The sequence below is a fragment of the Melanostigma gelatinosum genome (genome assembly GCF_949748355.1).
Source record: "Melanostigma gelatinosum genome assembly, chromosome: 10".
NCBI lineage: Eukaryota > Metazoa > Chordata > Actinopteri > Perciformes > Zoarcidae > Melanostigma > Melanostigma gelatinosum.
The window spans coordinates 13,247,328-13,270,874 of NC_136643.1; the positions used below are offsets into that span (position 1 = coordinate 13,247,328).

The following is a 23,547-nucleotide window of genomic DNA, read 5'->3' on the forward strand; positions in this document are numbered from 1 at the left end:
TTTGTTCCTCAAAGGCTGGTGGTAACAATGGGGAAGAGAAGTGCACCATGGGATATTACTGAGGTTACCCTGACCCCTGGTTGCTCGTTGCCAGGGCCGCAGTAGCACTTAGTGCCCAAACATGAGAGGCTAAGTGAGAGCTGTGCCTGAAGAAGGTCCCATATCGAAGCCAGTCCACTGACGCTAAAAACTGGTGTACGAAGGCGTTGGTTGACATGTAAACTTCAGAGCGGTCTGAGACTTGGTGGCACGTGCACACACAAGCATTCAAGGGAGCATCACAGGACAGCACGTCAAGTATAATCAGCACCATATTCTGGGGTGGAACTCCTTAGTAGCAGAACAACATGATACAGACAGATTAAAAGGGCCATTTAATATCTGACTGCTATGAAAACACTGCTGGTCTGCTCTCTACATCAGCCTCCCATTGATGGACATCATACACGTGGTCTCAGAAGAACTGAAAATAAATAATATTCTGTCTCTTTTTGTTAGTAACATCTTTGATCACATAAATAGCACCTCATGGACCTCTACTGTGTCTGGATTTATTTTTTTCTTCCATGGACGACACTCGTCAGTGTTACAGAGTGCTGATCTTGTATCACAAAGGTTGGGGAATCCTCCACAGTCGAGGTCAAGAGGCGCGGAGGCAGGACCTTCAGCCCAGGGACGAGGCTCACACTTTGGGGCTTGGAGCTTTGACCTAGCCCCTGGGCATTGAGGTTACATGGTCCACATGAAAAAGGAGAAAAAAAAGGAGCAGGGCCAATACATGTGACTGCATCACACGGCCTCTGTCACGGAGAGGCCTTCCTATTGGTCCAGAGCAGCGTGGGGGGCAGGGCCGGGGACTGAGGTGGGCGGTGCTTCCAGTCACCCCGCCCCTCACACTGCGCTCGCCGCCATTGCAGGAGCTCCCCGAGAGTGGCACTCTCATCCCTGTTGGATAGACGCAACCGCTGGAACACCTGGAGCGCAGAGCAGAGGCGAGGAAAAACGACAGAGCATGTTTACAATTAAACCACACACTAAATAATGACTTTCTCCAGAATGGATTGACACGCAGATGACAGAAAGCTGAAATGACAAAGCTGTGATTGGAGGAAGTAGGGAGAGGGGAGTGTGAATGACAAGCAGCGGTTTTATATAAAGAAAAAAAACAATCTCATTGTCATTGCAAAAGCATCTTAAAGCAGAGGAAGAGTTTTAAAATACCATCATGTCTCAATCGGAGATGACCACCTACAGAGCTAGAGAAATAGGAGCGTTTTGTCTGATCCATCTTCTTGAAAGCAGCAGCGATCACCGGGCTGGCTTCTCCTCTCAAAGTAGGACAGGTTTTCTCATGAATCATTCTACTAACCAACACTGAGCTGAATCTGGTGTGGTCACCAAGCCATCTCACGAGACAGTTGATACAGAGGGAATCAGAGAGGGGGGGAGGGGGGATGCCTTCTCTGACTGACAGCTCTAACAGCGACTCATTTCCATATTCTGTCTTTGGACCGTCTATAAATCACCTCAAAGAAGGTCTTGTGAATTACACAAGGGACCTTTGTGCAGTGAGCAACTCAAGTGGCTCATGTTCTTTCTCAGAGACACTCGGGTCAAATGCCCAAAGGTGCACACGTGGTTATCATTCTGTGTAAACAACATCATCCGTCATCTGCCAGTCAACATCCATGTAAATCAATCAGACAGGAATTCCAATCTGCCTCGGTCTGTCATACCCACAACAGGGCCAAACCCTAACGACCAAGACCAGATCAGGAACCGGAGGTTGTAATGGGGGCTCGTTGATGGGCTGTGAAAGTGCAAATAACTGTCCCCTCATGCTGGGAGATAAGCTCTAAAGGATAAGGTTGGCATTACTATACTTTATATTATTCTTACTGTCAAGAAATTAAAAAAGCTAAATGCACAAATGTGTTGTTCTGTCTCACAATGCTTTTCTGACCTCCCTGTTCTGCCATAGCACTCAGCCCCGAGCCCATTGGTTCCTACTGAAGATGTAGATCTTGAAAAAACTGCTTATGAATATCTATTGTTTCATAAATAAAGGTTCAGTCATTTCCTAAAACACATGGGTACTGTGGTTTTCAATAAATGTGACGCAAACAGGAGTAACTAGCACATTTGTCACGGACTATTTTCAGCCGTGGATTAATACACATTTGTTGCACTGGTGAGTGATTACAGCTGAAGGTTGTAAACTACAGTGCCCATGTTCATCATGAAGGAACATGTCATCCAGTGCAATGTGTTTTTAAAAGTTTTTGGACAACAAGGACGCTCTATGACACAGAAGAATACGTTGTATTGTATCCTATACATGGTCAGTAGTGTAAAAGCAGTTTTAATTAAAGTCCTTTAACAGGATTTATTCTAGAAAATATATCACTATCTTTCAAAATTCTCATGAAACTGATTAAAACTCAACTCTAGGCTGTGATCTCAGCTTCCCTTATAATTAGTTTCTTGCCTCTACCCCCCTCCTCCACTTCGCATCTCTGCTGGAGTTGGAGCTGTAAGCTAAATCAAGTTTGCAGTGCATAAAATGCAACATTTTCTCTGCATATTGCAAAGCATACAGTGCAGTAGTGATGCATTTCACACGGTGTAACATTGCCACACATAGGCAGGGTCACATGCACATATCTGGACAACTGCATACCTGTGAGTGTCCATATGCATATGCACATGCACTCAAACACACACACATTGATTGCCTGCACAAGCGCCATACTCAGCGACCTAATCCATAATTTACACCTTCCTGCCAGGCTATTCTCTGCTCTGGCGCCAGCCAGGAACACCAGCTACTGGAACAGTAGACAAGTAGGAACACCCTGTCCTTCGTCAATGCATGACAGTACATAGACACACACACACACACACACACACACACACACACACACACACACACACACACACACACACACACACACACACACACACACACACACACACACACACACACACACACACACACACATACACACACACACACACACACAATGCTGCAACATCAGATACAATAGAATCCAATAATTCCGAGAGAAGAACATTTGAACAGATTTATAGTTTGCGGCCTTGATGCCTAAATATAGACATAATTTGAATACTCATCTTCAGAGTGTCTGCATTTAGAGATCACATTCACCCTCATGCTTAAACGGCTCTCTTATGGCAAGTATGTGGGCTCTCCAACTGCAACGTTATGTGTGGCTGTTGAAGTTGGCAAACCTCGGGCGATAATATGCTGCGATAACTTCTTGGAACCATTAAAGCTTTCGCCAAGGCCAGTCATATTCTTCCACACCAAATTGGGAAAACCATGTCTTAATGGACCTGGTTTCCTTTAGTGTTGCCTTAAAGAAGGGGATTCATTGTATGTGTATGCAGCATTGACATTTCTTTTAATTCATACTAAGGGGCCTAGCCCAAACTATACAGCAGTGTGCACATCACTTTGACGGTAGGGTCTGTGTTTCAAATAAAAGTAGAATTATCCGGCTAAACCCGGCTAAACTTTTTACGGGCCGCATTGTGACTTCAGTTAGCAAAGTGCTGTGTCGGCCAATCAAAAAGATGTACGTTCCTGGTAGATTATTTACGGTGTTTTGTTAAGTGTTTAAACTCATGAATCTGTTACTCAGACTGGACTTTGGATTTTATTCGTTTGTCCCACCGGTACCTGAAACATGCACCCCCACCAATTCAGCCCCTGGCATTTTAACTTGTACTCCCCAATGAGATCTCATCTACCAGAACTGATACGAGTGACTTAAAATATGAAATTGCTGGAACAATTTCATTAAGTAGCCAAAATAAGATTTTTCCACTGAAACGTCCTCATACGTCTGACATCTTAACCGTGCCCTTGCTCACAATAGCATGGGGGAGGGAGCTCATATCCAAACCAACACGTTAATGGGTTGGTAATGTTATGTTAATAATATGGTAATGTCGGAGGTCTAGTGGTCACTCCGAACTGTCACTCGCAGACGGAATGCCGTGTGACAATAACCTCTGAGCTTCTCCTCAGAAAAACCACTCATTCTACTGCTAAACACAGTACATGCTTGTATGTTTGATGATTGATCATTCATGCTGTGTGTTCATCACACATACGCGCTGCACTCTGCAGACAATTTAAATCATTTACAATATATTGGTGCCTCTAATAAACAGCTACACCTTTAAATCATTACAACATCAAGACAAGGGAAATCAATACCGATGCCAGATCTTTTTCAAAGACCTCACTAAATAGTGTGTATTTCTGGAAGCATTTTACCCAGACTGTTGATGGGAGAAGTAAAAAGCAAAAAAAGAGGGACTGCTAAGAGGGAGAGATGTCGATGACCCGTGTGTGAGCTCTTTCCTGGAAATTTCACGATGGGTTAGGTGACGTGGGGATTTCAGAGAAACGACTATGAAGCCTTTATTCACAAATATGCTTTAACCTTGCCAAACATGGGTGACTCATGCGGAGACACCAAAGCTCTCTTTGTCATCCTTACTGCTGTTATTCTGAACAGCAAACATGTGGCGCAGTCCTTCTCCCACTTTAAACATTACTTCTGCCTAGATTTTGTCGGAAGGGGGAAAAAAACCTACTAAGAATATTAATGTCTGTACAATCCAATCATTTAGTTGGAAGACAGTCCGCCTATTCTTTATACGATTAGTCTAGACTGCCGTTGACTCCCGACTACGGGAACCAAAACAAGCCAGTCCATTCATTCCGAATGGAGTTGTCCATCCCCCTCTTCTTCCTTCATCCTTTCCTTTTCATTTATCCCATTAGATCTGCTAATCCTGTATAAACACGGTCTGGAATGCAGCTAATTGAAAGGCATTCTGGGTCACAGACTTGTTCCCATCTTCTGAATGAACTCATGGTAACGGACCTGTTCCTGACAACACACCAGATTACTGAAGTAAGGAATCAAGATACAAGTTGCAATGACAACAGCAAGAAACCACTATTTTACAGACATGTTCTGACACAGAGATAATGTCAGACACACGAGGAAGTAGATCTGGAGTGACTTCTGAGGTTATACAACGCTTAGTAAGAAGTCACACCACACTGATCGCCTGTCGTATTTCCAATACACTGCATTTTCAAACTCTTATATCTCGCATTTTCTTCCTCAGGCACTTGCAACCTTAAAGTAAGATGCTGACTGTCATGTTGCAGCCTCAAATGCATATATTTCTAAAAAAAGAAATAAAGAACATGGGAGTAATTTGCTCCCTTTAACACTAAACAGAAGTTTATAGAAATCCACAGGAAAGGAGGCATCAACCGTATCTATTCACGCTGAAGAGTTATTGTCAGCGTTATAGTAGATTAGAGTTGAAATACACGAAACACTTAAGACTTTGTAATCACCAGATGAATCATCCACATATCCTATACCCGATATGTCTGGTGCAATTTTAATATCAGTGGCAATGTAATAATATCTCACAGAATTATACTGTTGTTTGGATATGCTGACTGATCAGGTGCACCCCATCCTCACACACAAGAGCCCTCTGCATCACTGCGTCGAGATAAACCGACGTAGAGATCTTTTTGAATTTAGCAGCTTACAAAGCATCTCACTGAACAATAAACAATATAGGTAGCCTTGAATGAAAAGAAGAATAATGATGAGCAGGCACACAGATGCAGAAGAGAGTCCAACAGCGGCAGTCTCCTTACAGAAATGAGGGATAAAAAAAGGGGGGGGGGGGGGGGAGCAGCAGCGTCACAGATTGTTGGATCAGACTTTTCACCCCACAGAAGAAAGGGCAGATAGCTGATCTGATTCCAGACCAGTGCTTAAAGGACAAACAGCACAGCAAACAAGGCGAGCTGGTGAAGCTACAAGAAGCAGTGGTTTTCAAGATTCCTCCTCCGAGGGCCCACATTTTCAGAAGATCTGAATCTTTGGATTAAAACCAGAAATTTTTTATCAAATAATTTCCCTGCCTTAAAAGGAGCAGTTCACCCCAAAATCAAAAATACACATTTTCCCCTCTTACCTGTATTGCTATTCATCAATCTAGATTGTTTTGGTGTGAGTTGCCATGTCGCCGTAGAGGCGTCCTTGTTGTGGGGACTTTCACGTGGGAACTATTTTCTTTCAACCATCGTTGAAACATGAAACTGCTCACAACGTCTGTAGAGTATCATGAGTAACTGGGTCATGATTTCTGGAAAGAGACATTGCTGTTGAGTCGTTCAAATGTATTTTTTTTTGGCACTTGTGCACAAGCCGAATGCCATATCGTCCCATTATATAAGAGAGAGGGCCGACATCTCTACAACTGCTATCTCCTCCACTAGACCACTCACACCAAAACAAGCTAGATCGATAAATAGCACTACAGGTAAGATGTGCATCTTTGATTTAGGGGTGAACTGTCCCTTTAAATATTGGTTATTATTGGAAACAATTGTAACTGCAATAATTGCAGGATGACCACAGTCTCCGTTGTCCATGAGGGACAAAACTAAACATTCTTTAAAGCCATTCTACAGGAGGGTAACTCCTTCATGCTGAAACTTCTGAGGCTCTTCTTTTGTGCATGATAAGGACCATTACTTTCATGATCCCGCACTGGGTCTATGAAAAACACTGCTGTTAAGGGTGGAGATCGGTGAGGAATGGCATACACTCACCACAGCCCTACATGTGAACAGGGCTTCCAGTGAACCCCCCTGCCCCCCCGCTCGCTGTTTTAGAGGGCTGCCCCCGCACCGAACGGAGAAAAGTTGAGATGACCTCTCTGGAAGATAAAGGAGGGAGTGAGAGTAACAGCCAAGCTCATTAGAATCAAACGGGAGAGAGAGAGAGGAAAGAAAGAAGAAGTCAGAGTCATTTCCATACAGCCCAATAGCTCACATATTCTGAGTAAAAACTTGGAAAACTAGACTTTTAAATTTGCAGCACGAATGTGCTTCAGACTTTCTTGGCACGGCTGAGTTCACCCGTAATGTTTAGGCAACCTGAGAATTGTGAAGTGGGTACATTGTGTGCCCTCCACATCGCTAGTGGCAGTGTCTTACGAACGTCCTCAGCTTCTGTGAAAGTGGGACACTATGTGCTTTGTTCCTTCCTGTGCTTCATGCACCACTGACGGTGATACTCAATCATTGACTGAAGCAGTCTGTGATGAATCTGAATCAGTTTTCATGCGGTGAAACTTTCTGGAACGGGATGAACCAGCTGCATTCTGGGATACAGGACGCAGCGGCGTAGAAAATATTGAGCAGAGCCTTTACATCGTGAACGCCGTTATGCGAGACATTTGAACTTGTATGTAACCTGCTGCAATAATTTGACTTCCAGATGAAACCAATGTACATGGTGGAGTAAAGGCTGCAATGGTAACATCTGTGGATCGATTGTTGTTATGACAGCCGGTGTCTTAAATAAATCAAATTTCCTGTTGGAGGTTCGCTGCGTAGCCTGTGGACATGATCTTATTAACAGCAGAGTGGAAGCTTGAGTACATGTTATGTCGCGTTGGCCGTGCTCAGCAGCCACATTTCTAAAATAGTTTGAAGTTGTCTCTCCCACATCTTTTATGTTTTAGAAGCATGAGAACACGTTTGCAGCGTATTCAGACGCATTGTGGCTGTACATGAATATAACAACCGCAGTTGCTTCCATTAATCCGTGTTTACTTTGTGATTATATTTGTTTTGGTGATTTTATCCACAGCTCAGCAGAAATGGTAATGACTGCTAGTCAACATAGTACTTATAAGCTGGAACCATACATACAAATACATCCAGCGTAAAGATAGTTCAGCTGACAAAAGAGACGGTGGACACGGACACGGACACACACACACACACACACACACACACACACACACAGGCTACAACGCCAGCAGTCTGTCTCCAGCAGCCGCGATGGAGCCGGATAGTGAAGCATTCAAGATCCAGTGTGCATTAGCCGTTCATCTGTAGAGATTGTGTTATTTGTAACCAGATCTCGTCTTTTCTCTCCCAATGAATACAAGTTGTAACAATTCAACTTCTATAGGCTGGCATTATCAAAAGTGGAAGTTATAAGAAGCTATAAATCCAATACAGAGTCATTTGCTCACCAAGCTAATTCTTCAGGGTGGGTGAAGAGGGATGAAGAGTGTTGTTGTAATATTGTGGCAACTCTTCTTTTCAGTTTGATGATGGATTAATAAGAAATAAGAAAGCACAAATCAAAAGAGAATATGAAGCTGGCCTTTGTTAAGAAAAGACAATCCTATTGAATGTCTGTTGTTATCTGAGGTGAAGGTACAGCGCAGGATAATCGTCACGAGAGCTTTGTGGCTCTGCGTTGTAACGCTGTCCCAGAAGAGCTATTGCAGGCGATGTTAGTCGTGTGAGTGGTAAGCCCCTCTATGTTTATATCTTTAAATGATTACGGCTTTCTAAAATACATGCATTTATCAGTTGGTGGTGTCTCAGTTTTCAGAAAGTTCTTTAACTCACGATGGTTTCTGCTTGGCCATCAAAGTTTTATCAATTGCATATATCAGAGGCTGTGTGTGTGTTTCTGCATGAGAGCGTGTGTGCAGGACATTTAACTCAATCCTGTAACCGTACACCCGTCTACAGAGCCAGAGGACGATCGCATGTCATGAGTGATGCATGTTGTGCAAAGGAGGCCACTTTCCCCGTCCACTCAAAATGTCGACCGACCCACAGCAGCAAAATACAGGCCTGATGTAGTTGTGTTGTCATTGTCTGTGTGTTCGTGTGCGTTTAGGCTGTTAAGTGCCGGCCTCTGTGTGTTTACCTGAGTATGATGGCTGTCCATGTGTCTGTGCAGAGAGGCGGTGGAGTTTAACTTGCTGTGACTCTCATCCTCCAGCGACCCTGAACACACAAAATCAAAAAGCACATTACATAGCAACAAAAATCTGACTGCGAGTCCTCCCACACACAGACTGACGGACATCTCACCCTTTAAACACAAAGAAAAAGGCTTTTCTCAAGAACTGTGATTTCCAATCTCTCGGAGCATTTAAAGAACACTGTGATCAAACTCGGGGTCCGCTGTTATGATACCAGTGGTCTTCTTTCCTTGTTCCTCAGATCGTTTCATTGTCTCATGTAATGCACCTCCTCCCCTTCTTCAGTGACCGTGCAGTGCTTTTATTTCAGGCATCTCTAAGATGAATTTCACTGCTTTTGTAATTATGTTGTGACATGGACAAAAAGGGCAAAAGGAGAGTGAACAGCTACTTTCTTCACTCCACAGGACAGTCACATATCTTTGTACAGCCATTCAACCTGGACCTGATCATTTCTTTCTTCTTGAATTATGCGTGTAAATGTGCAACACGCGGGCTGTTACCGTTGGAGACCTGGTTGCCGTTCTCTACGGGGGCGTGGCTTTGGGAGTGAGGATGCGTGTGGTTGTTGGCGTTCTTGTCCTGGAGCTGCAGAGACGGCGAGGTGGGGGCAGAGCCACAATCTTCCCTCCCGGGCAGATTGATATTAGAATTGAATCCTGGGAAGAATATAGCCAAAGGACAACACACTACATGTCAGTACATGTCATACACAGTAGACATCAGATACAGTTTGGATTAAATCTGTGGGGTATAACAAAATCCAAACCAGCACAGGGAGTCTGTTTTTAAATTGGTTTTATTGCAAACCATACACATTTTAGTATTATATTACAATTGCATAATTCAGCTAGTCATGTGTTGATCTCCAGTATCTTCTCACCACTTACTCCAACTCCTCCTATCCCATCGAGACATTTAAAAAATGATTCATCTGTTCTGTCTGGCAGGAAGGTGACTCCACGTGACCTGCTGCTGCTCCTCGGGGCTCACATGCTGTGACGCACCGAATGACCAGAAGACTGTGGGTACATATGTGCATGGTGGAGTGTGTGAATGGGAATTCGTCAGCTGCCGTCCCAAACCGAGAATGTGTGCCTCCTGGTCCCCCCCCCATGGTCACAAGATGCCTAAATATAAACTGAGCAAACTCTACTATAGGTCCCACGGGGCAGGTGTGTGTTTCTGAGGCACAGAAGGCCAGGTAGAGGGAGGGTTTCCATGTGAGCGTTGCATGCTTGTGAAGAGTCCAATGAGTATTTGGATTTGTACAGTAAAGACGATAATGAGGGAAAAGTTTGACTTTTATCGGATTTTGGCTAATTGGTGTGCTGCTGTCGAGGCATGGGGTGTCGACAGTAATTTCCTGAAGCCTTAAGACCACCTTCCCCTGGCATTCCTGTGGTTTACCCATTCCCTGAGGATGAGGAAGGGGAGGAAGAGGAGGAGGGAGAGGCAGCTGCTCTTCACATAGATGTCTGGGATAGCAACTGTAACCCCTGGCCACTCCCACAGCGTCAGGTATCACACTAACAGCCAACAGAAGTAGGCCGTCCCGCTAAGCCCGTCGGCATCCCTCTGCGCTCTGATCTAAGGGGACCGCCTTGCTTTGCCCACTCAAAATAACAGCAAGGTTGTGAACCCCAGTGCCAAGTTCACCTGTCACACACAGGAGTTCAGCTTCCTCCCCCTTGAACTTCTTACGGTAATAGACGTATGCCACACACAACTCTGTCTTCTAGAAAGTAAACAGATCCACGGTAATATGAGACTCAAGCAAGATGACTGATTGTTGTTGTTGGTGTCCTGTTTGCTGCTGCTGCTGGGCAGTGCCACTGCTTTCAGTAGAACATGAATGAGCTGTTAAATATTTGATACCCATCCTCGTCATTCTACTGCTCGTGCATTATTAACCCGGCCACAACAAATACACTTGGAGGAAACAAGACTCAGACAAAAACGCAGTGTGACAACACAGTTTGTATCTTCTCTCATATGCCTGTGCTTTCTCAAGCTGAAGTATCAATGGGAAATCATAAAGGCATCACAAAGTCATTTATCTGTTTGGGAACCTCTGGACCTGAGGATCCACCCTTGTCATTGACTAAGCGTGACACATGTTTGGCCTCTTTTTTTGCAAAGGTCAAAGCTGTGCATCAATGCCAGAGAGCCTGTATGTGCTCTGAATGTAAGCGCATCGAGCTACAACACACACACAAACCCAGCTCGATCATCCTTATAGTGCAGGAGGAGGCTAAATGGGCAACACCGGCTCGCTCATTCGGCAACATGTCAAAAGGCAGCTGGAGAGGCCAAAGGGCACTGCACTTGGAGACGGTAACAAATGGGTCGCCTCAAGTGGGCCAACGAGGGTGGCTGGCTACAACACCTGAATCAATGGAAGGAGTTTCTAAATGTAGAGAAGGGGGATTTATGAGAAAGGCTGCCGGGCGCTGCCTCCATCTCACCTCCTGACCACTCAAACACAGAGCATGTGTGTAAATCCGCAGACACACAGACTCACACAAAACAGGGGGATATTACTTACCTAAAGCCTCACCTACGAAAGAGCTAATCACCCAATAAATCATGTGGCACAGAGCAGGCTGAGACACTTGATCATGTACTCATCAGTAGATAGAACGCATAACCCACACACACACACACACACACACAGCCCAAGTTCTCCCGACAGCAAATGGACCATTGACCCATGCAGATGCATTTCCTCCGCTAGTGATTTAGATGTGTGTGAGAGTGTGAGAGTGTGGGCGTGCATGCGTGTGAACATTACTGACAAACCTCCATCTCGCATCTTGCGGCCAGAGGTGGACTTCCGCAGCAGGGTGCGTCCAGAGCTGAACAGAGTGTTGAGCTCATCCAGGGGGCTGGTCAGGGGTCTGCCATTGGCTGGGTTGAACAGCAGGGGAGAGGAGGAGCACGAGTGTGCTCTCCGGGGCTCAGGACGTGACATCTTCACCGGGGAGTAGGGAGGTGGCTTCCCAAGTGGTTCGCCACTCGTCCTATGAGAGGATGAGGTTTTTGGGGGGTCCGAGCTCCCTGTGACAGATGCCGTTCGGGCCAGAGACAGGAAGTTAGCCTCAGGCGGGAAGGGGAAGTACGAAGGAGGTCTGTAGGGAGGAGGTGGGGCATTGGGGGGAGGAGGTGGAGGCGGAGGGGTGAGAGGAGATGTGGACTTCTTCTCTGGCATGAGGACAGTGAGGCTAGGGGAGGAGTCAGCCCTCTGGCGGGCATACTGTGGGGACAAAGGGCTGTCTGGGCCGGTAGCATAGTTCAGGTTTGTCTCAAACACAGGCAGCTTCTTAACCTCTAGTGGGGTGAGGGGTGACTCGTCTGACGCGGGAGAGCAGGTGACGGGAGAGGGGGGAAACACCAGGAGAGGTGGACGGTGGGGAAGCAAGTTGGGGAAGGGAGCAGGGATGTCACAGCCGCCATCTTTGCCATGCTGAGTTTTGGGAACTCCGCTGTTGGACGTGCTCTGTGAGTAAGCGATGTCCATGGCAGCGGTCACCCCTGCTGCCAACCGTTTGGTGTCCCCGCTTTGAGCATGAGACGCCCCGAATCCTACCAGGCCCAAGCCTAGTGCCTCCAGTTTGGCTGCCTTGCTAGCCACAGTGGCGGGCGCGGCGCCATCCTCGTGAGGAAAATATTTCATCTCCTCATAGACGGCCTCTGAGTCAGCCAGCTCTGGACTATCAGGGGGCTCCTGGAGACTTCGGGCCCGTGGCTGGGAGCCCAACATCTCTATGTACACATCCTCGTCATATTGGCCCTGGTAAAGGCTCAGTCCTAACCCTTGTGGGGCATCCACAGAGGCTGCTTTCTGCAGCAAACCAGGAAACCCTCCAAATCCCCCGGCACGGGACAGCAAGGCTAGCTTTACGTCGGCAGGACGCAGCTGGTGAATGTAGGGGGCAACAGCGTTGATCTCCTCATACGAGCCTGTCAGCTTAGTGTTGGGACTGCGCTTCGGTTTGGGGGGTGGCACCTTCCTCATGGTTGTGTAGTCATCACTGTGGGGACGGGGTTTGGACAAGGCTGAGGAAATTATAAAGGAAGCAGTTAAATACAGAGAAAGTCAAGGCACGGAAAAGCCTCATCTGTTGCATGTTTTAAAGACCAGTCGAGGCGATTTACCTGCAGGGTCTGTTGGGGACAGCTGGGACTTAGGAGGGCTTCCAGCGGGCGAACCATACCCCTCTGGAGTGGGGCACTCTTTGGCTGCCATCGTCAACCCTGCACTAACGACTTCATAAGATGCACTCAGACGAGTGTTGGGGTCCCTCTTTGGTTTGGGCGGAGGTTGCTTCCGGGGAGAGGAAAGACCTCCCCCACCTGCTGCGTCCTCGGTGGTATGAGCTACCTGCTGCAGGGCTGGTTTGATGGATGGACTGGCAGAGGAATGGACCATGCTCTCCATGGCGAGGGGGATGGGTACTGAGCTGGACCGAAAGTGGCGAATAACTCGACTGCCCCCATTGACGGGACCGTCATAGACTTTTCCGCTTTTCTCCACAACCCTACAAATTGGAAGAATAACAGAATTTATATTCAAGTGGTCGAAAGAGAAGAATATTTGACCGTTTGTATCGCCATCACTTGTGCTGGCGATTCATGATTTTCTCAAAGGAAGCATAAAAGTTACAGGCACAACCTTCGTTTCCCATCCAATGGTTTTCTGATCCAGATTGAGTTAATGATGTCATTTAGATCATCAGTATGCTCAAACCCAAAGTAGACCTGCTTCAACTGCCATGCCACAAATATGAGCTAAGGAGGCCAATTGGAGGATAAAGACCAAAGAGATTATGCTTTAAATCTGATCTCCTGCCAGTGATACCATCAAGTTCAATATTTCGTTTGCTAATCTATGTGAGCCATCTGTTGGTTCCAGGATTGCAGGCAGGGGGGGGGGGGGGGGGCAGGGGGGGGGGGGGGCGAGCATGTGTGTAGATCAGGGGTGCCCACACTTTTTCGGCTTGCGAGCTACTTTTAAAATGACCAAGTCAAAATGATCTACCTACATTAAAAATGCTGAATATCTATTTATATATATATACATATATTCTGTATATTTTTGGTCGTTCCCTTACTCTGATGACTTGCACTGAATGGGATTGGCCAGAGTTGCATAGTCCTGACAGTAGCTGCTGGTATCCGCCTCAAGCAGACTTCAAATGATCATCAGTCATGGTGGAACGGTGTATGGACTTAATGTTCTTCATGTATGAAAAGGCTGACTCACATAAATGAGTAGAGCCGAATAATTCAGTCAAAAAGGTATCACATTTCCTCATGTTTGGGTACTTTTTCCTCTGTGAGAAAACTGTCCATGAGCCCTGGACTTCAGCTGCAGTGTCAGAATCTCATCCTCCACTCCAGACGAGTTCAGGTGAAACAATGTTGCAATTTTTGATGCGAGTGAATCAACCTCAATATCTTCCCGAAATGTGCAGCACATAAGTGTAGCAACTGGCTCGAGTAAAGCAAAGTCTGGAAAGCGTTTGTCAAACCCTGACAGACACTTGTCAATCTGCTCTGTGTAGCGCGCACTGTCAAGTTACGCACACGCCTTCCGTTGCGTCTCCAGTTCTGACGCAAGGTTTTGGACGTTTCCCAAATCATGGCGCTGCAGATTTAGCTTCTTTAGTGGAAATAAATTGGAAGGCTAACTAATTAGCTCGCCGGAGTTTTGCAGTAGCTCGCGCGGTTGACCGCGCATAGTGGTGACCCGTGTGTTAGAAAATCAAATGGCAAATGCCATGAGGACATCTCTTTTTTTTTTTTAATGGTATGCGATCTACTCGCACTACCTCCGTGATCGACCGGTCGATCGCGATCGACGTATTGGGCACCCCTGGTGTAGCTGATGGGGGAAGGCATTCTGAAAACCTGCAGAGAAATTAGGTGAGTTTGGGTCAATATTATCCCTATAGCCTCCCTGTGCTCCTGTCTATTGTCCCAGCAGCAGATGCGACACGCACAAGGACACAGAAATCATGTGTGTGTGTGTGTATGTTTCAACCTAAGAATTAAATTATATCAAAAGTATAAAAAAAATGTCAATACGGTGTAAATGATACACTATAGTGAGACGTTTACACTTTTCCAGGCACTTTAAAGTTGAAGTTAGCTCGAAGCAAAACACTTTTATGTGTCATTTTTTTAAATGTAGTGAACACATATTTTGTCATCTTGTCAAAACGTATTGAGACATTAACGATGGTAACCAATCATTGTCAGGCTGAGATGAAAGTCAGTATTATTAACAATGGTAATAATCGGCGCAAAAGGTAACGCTTCCTCTGCAGGGCAAGAAATATGCGATTGACATAACAAATGCATTAATTATGCATTGTGCCACCGAGCACATAACATATATCACATGTATGCAGGCTTATTAGGGCTGAAATGCACAAGTCATATTTCATATTTCAGGTATTACCATACAAAAGTCATTTTTCAAAGAATTAGAAAAGTGAGTTTTCAAAATGAAGCTTGCTCATTTAGCAGAAGAGTTTCTTATTACTTTTTTATTTCTAACCCTTTCTAACTCGACCCTCTAGTGTTATTCTATTTGCTCCAGGCATGGTATCTTATATTAGAATGAGGTGAGGTGGAGTTTAGCGTAACGCAATAAGTGCAACACAATACTAACACAATCTGACAACACTGCTCATTATCTGACTATCTATCACAAAACGTACAATTAAAAGCCTACAGCCCACAGGGCTACAATCATTAATAGAGACAATACGTGACGCGCAGATATCGGCACACACACAAACAAAGCAAATGATTCCTTCATATAATAAATCCTGGGAATGACAGTACCTGCAGATTGTTGACTGAATAAATTATACTGTAGTTAGTAATGAAAGCCCTATTTCAGTGAGAATAGAGTCTTGATGGGTTGCATTAGTGTGACGTAATCAGCAGAATAGTGGAAGTCTATCATCCAAACAACAGGTGAACTTTTGAAGCAAATTAATATTTTGCGAGAACGGGGACAAAAATGAATAACCGCTCATCGATATTGCTCGAATGCTCTCGCATCTTTACCTTCAGACCTGAATGAAGGCGTGTGAATTGAGAGGGTGTTTGCTAATTTACCTCCTGACAGGCCGATCCTCCTCCTTGCCCACCGGCTCGGGCCTCTCACCAAGAGGTGGGCTATTGCCAAGGGTGTTGAGAAGGCTGTTGCCGTGGCAGCGTAGGCGGTCGCTCTCTCGTGCGATGTCGGATGCATTCTGGATGACCAACTGGTCGTAGGTTCGCAGCCCCATGTCCTCTGCCCCCTGCAGGAAACGCTGCACACCGCACTCCTCTTTCTGCTGCGATGACAGCCTGTGACGGACGCGCTGGCGGGCCAGCCAGCCGCGCATCACTGAGACACGAGGAAGAGGAAGAGTAGAAGTCAGGAAGAAACACAGATGAACCTAAAAGAGCATCACGGGGTGTTGGTTCATTATTTTGGATATTACCTTTCTGGCAGGTGATGATCTTTTTATGAAGCTGGTAGCAGCGGTCGTTCAGCTGGTCTGCCTGCCAGTACCTCAGAAAAACTTTGCTGCTGCCGATCTACACACACAACGACACAAGTCATCGTTGTTGTACTCTACACTGCCATCATCATGAGCTTCTGGGAGTCCGGCTGTCTTCTGTTGGGAATCTGACACGAGTGTGACATGCCAGCTGAGAGATGGGAGAGCATTGATGTGGCAATGATGTATGACAATAGGTGGGTGTGGAGTGTGTGTGGGGGGGGGGGGGGGAGTAGGGAGTTTGCATTTTGACTGCATTCACTTCCTGGATTTAGATACCAGGTGCACAGAACTGTGGGGGTGACATACTTCAACAGACGCGATGCATTCCAACGCACGCTACTTGATGGAGCGGTTCGTTTGCGAGTGTGTGAAGCAGAAGTGCATGAAAAGATGTCTGCTGAGCATCGTGGAGGAGTGCGTATGAGTGTGTGAGGTGGGAGCTAATGTGACCTGTAGGGTCACACACTCAGCCACAACAGCAGTGTGGCAGACAGGACAGAGCAGGGGTGTGTGTGTGTGTGTGTGTGTGTGTGTGTGTGTGTGTGTGTGTGAGGAGAATGATGATGAGGTGGGACAGCTGGAGCGAGTTGTCAAAGATTCCATGGGATCTTTCAAGTAGAGGGTCAGGGATTAAGTTATTTGGCAAATCTTTTGTTATTGCTGGAGACAGAAAAAGAGGCAAGACATAGACAAACACACACACACACACACACACACACACACACACACACCTGCCATCCCTGGAGTTTGGACTGTTGCAGGACTGAGCGACATCTCTCTTCTGGTGACAATTTCTTCTTGTCTCCCAAAGTTGGGACCACGAGGTCTTTATATCTGAGACACACAGAGAAAAACGGAAAACATTAGAGCTGAAATGCTAAAATTTTAAACTGAGACGGGACGTAGCATCACCTCCTGTTTTCAGAAACAATGGGTTAAAAGGTCAGTGGGGTCATACGGCAGACCAGCCAAACAGCATCTGTTCCTATTGGTGTTGCCCCTAGGTACGCAACTGTTGCTATGAATGGTCAGCTGGATGGACACGGTTCATCGGGTTATGAAGAGAATTACCAAGTTGAATGCCTGGACCACAGATTTAAAAAAATGCATGAGCAGTTACTTCCTAAGCACCTCTTTGAGACCATTTTCACCTACTCCAGGAAGTGTCAGAGAGAAGAAGAAGAAGAAGAAGAAGAAGAAGAAGAAGAAGAAGAAGAAGAAGAAGAAGAAGAAGAAGAAGAAGAAGAAGAAGAAGAAGAAGAAGAAGAAGAAGAAGAAGAAGAAGAAGAAGAAGAAGAAGAAGAAGAAGAAGAAGAAGAAGAAGAAGAAGAAGAAGAAGAAGAAGAAGAAGAAGAAGAAGAAGAAGAAGAAGAAGAAGAAGAAGAAGAAGAAGAAGAAGAAGAAGAAGAAGAAGAAGAAGAAGAAGAAGAAGAAGAAGAAGAAGAGGAAGAAGAGGACTCCCTAATTTGAATGTCTTCCAGGCTCTTTTCTCACAAGATGAAAAGTTATTTCAATTAATCTATTTACTTGTTTTTGTCAAAACAGCTTAGATGTCAAAATGAAATATTTGATGAATAAATCTGTGTAATATGGTCTCTGCTTCCATTCCGCTGCTTTCATGCATTTTTATGTTCCATCTTTAATCCTTAATGTTTTCAATTCAATTCAATTTACTTTTGTACAGCCCAAAATCACAAATTCAGAGGGCTTTACAACATGTACACATTTGACATCCTCTTGTCCCGGAACCCTCACATCAGAACAGGAAAAACTCCCCAAAAACCCCTTTAACAGGGAGGAAAGAGGAAGAAACCTGTGGGAGAGCAATAGAGGAGGGATCCCTCTCACCGGATGGACAGAAGTGCAATGATGTCATGTGTATATATATATATACTGTGTACTGTAAGTCTGAAAAAATTACATTTTCTGAATGAAATAGGAATATCAGCTGAGTAAATAAAAAAAATAAAAAAAACTTCATGTCAGTTGGACCGTGCATTTTGTCAGTCAGCCCCTTCTGTTGTCAATGAGACGCAGAGCGAGCTGATGATGTCACACACATATATATATATAACCGCTTGTGTTGTCAATAGTGACTAAGTAAGTGCACGTGAATGTGGGATGCGTTTGATTTGCAGGAGTGGGGTCTGTCTGAACTCTCCCTAACCCTCTCCGTGTATGGTAATACCAGTCCTGCAGACGGCACACACTGTCCCCCATGGCCCATCAAATTACAAAGGAACTCTGTAAACCCATGACCTCCCCGATGAGGATATGAAAACCAGCGATGGTCTCTACTTTTACAAGACCCTAAGGGGCTTCATGTGGAACCAAAGAAGTGAAATAACCCCTTTGATAAGAGTTGAAATGGAAGGAGACGGGGCGTTAACGTGGTTGTCTGTGACCAACAGGCCATCAGATTACTGTTAGTGAGCATCACAAAGGTGGTAAAGGCCATGCAGCGCGATTTTAAACCACTTCCTCCCTGAAGCTGCTCCTTTCTGTCAGACATACGCGTTGCCACATTCTCATATTGGCTTTTGTTTATGGATTTTTATCTCAGTGTTCAGTCTGAAATCATGGAGGTAACTCAATAATCTACAAATGTGTATCCATCAGTAGGTAATGAAGACATGGCTAGAGAAATCATGACCTGTATGATTATGGAGCTGCATTTGTGACCTGCTCTGTGAATACCGATGCCTCTTTCTCATGTAAGATCTTAGGAAAGACACGAGGTTCAAGTGGTAGTATTTGACCTTACACATTGGCACGAAATAAATCCCGCCACAAAACACATAGTGTATCATAAAAGACAAATAAAAGCAACAGTAAAATAGATTCCCCCATAAATCACCCTGGTTACCAGAACAATAATGATGACTGAGTGAACTGGCCTGCATGGTTCTAGTGGGCAAGTGTGTGTTTGTGTGTACACATTGGTGTGTTTGTGTTCACGAGAACAACCTCAAGATTAACGGTTGAGTTAATGTCCTGTCAGTTTGATTAGTCAAGGGCCACGGCCTGTTTTCGAAAGAGTGACAAATGGAGATAAATCAGAAACAGGACAAGACTGCAACAGTGTGTGTGCACAGGAGAGAAAAAGGGTAGAGGGAAAGAAGGAAAGATGAAGACTGAAAGGACGAAAGAAGCAAAATAAAAAGTATGGGCCCGGGAAGATGAAAGAAAAAAGAAAAGTAAATGGCGGTTCAGCTTGTGGAGCTTGTGAGGAAAGGATAAGAAATTGAGTGAGAAAGAGCTCTGTGAAGACAGCAGTGAAGTCCGCCCACACTCAGCAGCAGCTCCCTCCGTGGCCGAGGCTGTGTTCATTCATCGGCCGTGTCTGCGTTGAACTCGGAGAGATATGAATGGCACTTGGGCTCAGCTGACTGGTGTCTTTGTGAGTGGCAGCCACTCAAATTAAGCATGGCATTAATGTATAAACAGCAGAACGGGGACACACGTCAGACAAAGGCACACTCAAAAGGTCCATTTGTATGAACACAAAACACTTGTACGCAACGCACACAAACCATTGCTGGGCAGCAACAAAGTGCTGAATTAAGTAGAAGAGCGATCTCTCTTTCAGTGACAGTAGGATTACAATTTGAAATTCAGTTTCTAATCCGAGGAAATGTTACTTAAAGATTTTGAGGATTCGGCTCGTTTGCCGTTTTACCAAAAGGTGGATTTTTCGAGTACCTCTCTTAGTAAGTTGAGTAAGTCTGTTAGAGCAGATCATATTAAGTGTCAGACAATGAATGCAGCACACTTCAACAACGCCTCACGGGTCATCATTTTCGCACATATTCTTCATGCTGTGAACAATTGCACATTTGTTTTGTATATTTTGCACATGTTCATTGTCTTTGTTCAACCACGGTGCAGCTCTTTGTATTTTAACACATTTTCAAGAATCTTAAATTGTAAATTTCTAGTCTATATTTTGATTCTTTACTCTTGCAGTTTGTTTATTTTGACTGTTACGCACCAAAATACCAAGACAAATTCCTCTATATGTGAAAACCTCCATGGCAATACATTTGTTCCTTATTCAGATTTTGCACAACACTCTACAGTGCCTAACCTTTCTTTTATTATGCTAAATGAACTCAAGATGAGGAATGTGACCAGAAACCTTTCTTAAGTCGTAAAATGCTTCAACGCCTTTGATGTATTTAAGGTTAAGACAGTGATCGTGATTCATCAATCATCTTTTAGGACGTGTGGGACACACAACTACATATTGTGTGTGTCAAGGTGTATGTGTGTGTGTGGAATGATGTGATGACGTATACAGCAGTGTAGTGGAAACTTTTTTGGAAGGGGGGGGGTCATGACCGGCTTTGTCCTCTCCTATTATCTGGCAGGAATGTTCATGCTGATCCCTTTATAATCAAAAAGAGTGAGAGACAGGCTGGGAGACGGTCTGTACGAGAGCAGAAGTTGATTTGTTAATCCCAGACTTCACAGCGCTAGATGAGAATGAAAAGCAACAGATTCTATTAGGGACACGCAGGAAAGAAAAGAGGCGAGTGAGATGGATCGGTGGAGCAGTTTAAGAGGTAAGAGGGGAAGAGGGATCTACCACTTTACAGGAAAGCCGTGAACATGGTGAAAGAGTTATGAAAAGAGGTGATGGGGAGAAATAATGACGGACATTCAAGTGTAGGGGCACGGAGACCTTACACACAACTGGCTGGTTAATGTGCGTGTGTCGGGCTGACATGGGAAACGTGATAGTGGCAGTCATCAGCTGCCATACGCTCTAAAAAAGCCATTAAAGGTCACGTCGTCCTTCTAACAGCAAGGGTTGCTGTGACTTGTAAATGTTAATGTAACCATCTGCATGTGAGCGCATGATCCTGTCCAGTAGATGCCCTTGCGCTTATTTGCAGATGTAGAGGAGGAATACGCTGCCAAGCTTTCGGCTTGCTTTGACCCGCTCGCCCAGTCACATATGAACTGACAGAGATCACGGTGACCTGCTGGGAGGGTAATGTACCAGGCAGCAGAGGAATCCGTCATCGTTAAGACCCGCCCCTTATAGACGAAGCTGAACGAGAAGAGGAGGCTGTGAAGGGAATGAATCGGCAAACGGAGCAATACGGTTACTGCACTCTTTATTAGGCAACATGCTCCGACACCGACCTGCTGAGGAAGCCTGGGAAGGCCAGGCGGACAGGGTATCCGTAACGGATCATGCGCACCATCTCCAGAACCCCGATGTACTGCAGCTGGGTCGACACATGGATGCTGCCAAAACTGTCTGGCTGACCACTGGCGTTGGGGCGGACACACTCCACAAAGTGAGGAGTGCAAGCCTGCAGCTTACTGATCACTTCTGACAGAGAGTTCTGAAAGAGGGGAAAAAGAGAGGAGATGCCGTTGAATGAAGTCATTTCACAATCATAACAGAATGAGCAATATGTAGTGCTTTGATAAACAACAAAGGAAGGGCTCTGGGGCTTCTTGCTTTTGATGTTGTAACTTGATTTCCAAGACGCACTGACTGGAGTGAGATCACGTAGTGTTTGAGATAAAGCGGTCCGATTTATTTTTTTTGGGGGGTGTTTTGCCTCCGGAGGAAGCAGAAACACAAAGAGCTCTTTTGAAGGGTGTGTGTGAGTTTTTTCTTCAAGCCCTGAATTCACAGATGCTGCATCCAAGGTCACACAGACGCACACATCCACGCAAACGCAAACATCTGTATCTCTGCTGCAAACTGACGTCAGTCTGTGCATACTCTTAGGTACAATGATCAATCAACACCTCACCCCTCCCCCTCATGTCTGAAAGTCACAACCAGCATTTACATTGCTGTCCTCCCTCCGAACACGCGCATGCACACACACACACGCGTGCGCACGGCACACAGTGGTAGTTGTTCATTGTTCATTCATTCATGTGGAGGGCTTCATGCTTGGCCTGGTACAGCATCATTCTTCAGCCCACTCTCTCCTTCCCTGAGGGACTTCGTCCACCACCGGCCCGCAACACACTGGCTTCATTCAAGCCAAAAGGTACTGCTTCTCTGAGCCACATTTCAGCCCCTTTTTGCGTCACCAGCAGACACTGAGCTACTTTCCTCTGACTGAATATTATTGTTGCTTTATATCGTTAGGAAATCACAGAACCCTGCAGCGGTTTTTTTGCGATCAGCACTCAATTCACACAAAACCTCAAGTTTCATGAACAAATCTTTCTACTCGTGTGAGATCTGAGCTGGATGCTTGTAGGTACTCGACGTAAGGAACAGGTATTCAGTAAAATAAAGACAAACTCAATTTGTATATTGACTTTTCTCAGACAGTTGAGGGTTGTATATTTACTGCAACACATGCTTGTTAAGATAATGACAAACATATTTATTTACTATTTGGCAGAAGGACTGACCGACTTCAATGAACTCCAAAATCCATGCATGCATTTCCACTGTGGGAGGAAACTAGTGTGGGAGAAAACCCATGCAGAGAAAAATTCAAACTTTACAAGTGCTCACTAATTAGTCAACATGCTCATTAATGGCTATTATGGGGAAAAAGCACCAAACATCATGGTTTACTACTCAGAGACCTAGCATTAGGCCTGATCCTGTCCAGAAGTGCAAATGTGTGTCGAGTGGTTCTGTAAGAAATTTGAGCATAGAACTGTGTGTTTTGTAGCTATAATAAAAGTGTTCAATGATTCATATTTAAGAATTCATAAGTAGTCATAATCATAAGGGTTTTGTAAATGCATAATTAAGATAAGCATAAAGTGTTTTAGGATTAGTAGCTAGAAGTAGAATTTGAGACATGAAGCTTTTGCCAAAAGTTGCAGAAGTTTAACGTTTATACTGAAGGATTATCATAGAGGGATTAAACCGTAACTGACAGTCATTGAATGTGTTCGTACACTCAGGGACAGAAAGGCAGACAGGCGAATACACTCCTGGAAGTTAGCCAATAGGAATCGGGATAAACAGAAGAGGTGTTTCGAACGGATGTGGGTGGTTTAATTTCAAGTCTTTTTCTCTCTCGCGTGATGGCTCTCAGAGGACGGACGGGTTTTATACCTGAGGAGCTGAGTTGAGCTTTTTGCAAACGGGGTTTTATTGATTTAA

General features: G+C 45.1%; 1 protein-coding gene across 1 annotated transcript in view; it reads right to left on the bottom strand.

The window, feature by feature from the left end:
- Positions 1 to 803: 803 nt before the first annotated feature.
- The window catches only part of myo16 (myosin XVI), a gene marked incomplete at both ends in the record, with an annotated part of 68,450 nt that continues 45,706 nt past the window's right edge, over positions 804 to 23,547 (bottom strand). The window contains 9 exons of the mRNA XM_079277471.1: positions 804 to 974; positions 8,817 to 8,896; positions 9,378 to 9,533; positions 11,677 to 12,933; positions 13,033 to 13,415; positions 16,009 to 16,282; positions 16,380 to 16,476; positions 17,174 to 17,276; positions 21,594 to 21,799. Coding sequence (XP_079133597.1) covers positions 804 to 974; positions 8,817 to 8,896; positions 9,378 to 9,533; positions 11,677 to 12,933; positions 13,033 to 13,415; positions 16,009 to 16,282; positions 16,380 to 16,476; positions 17,174 to 17,276; positions 21,594 to 21,799 — 2,727 coding nt within the window. The remainder of the gene's footprint in view (positions 975 to 8,816; positions 8,897 to 9,377; positions 9,534 to 11,676; positions 12,934 to 13,032; positions 13,416 to 16,008; positions 16,283 to 16,379; positions 16,477 to 17,173; positions 17,277 to 21,593; positions 21,800 to 23,547) is intronic.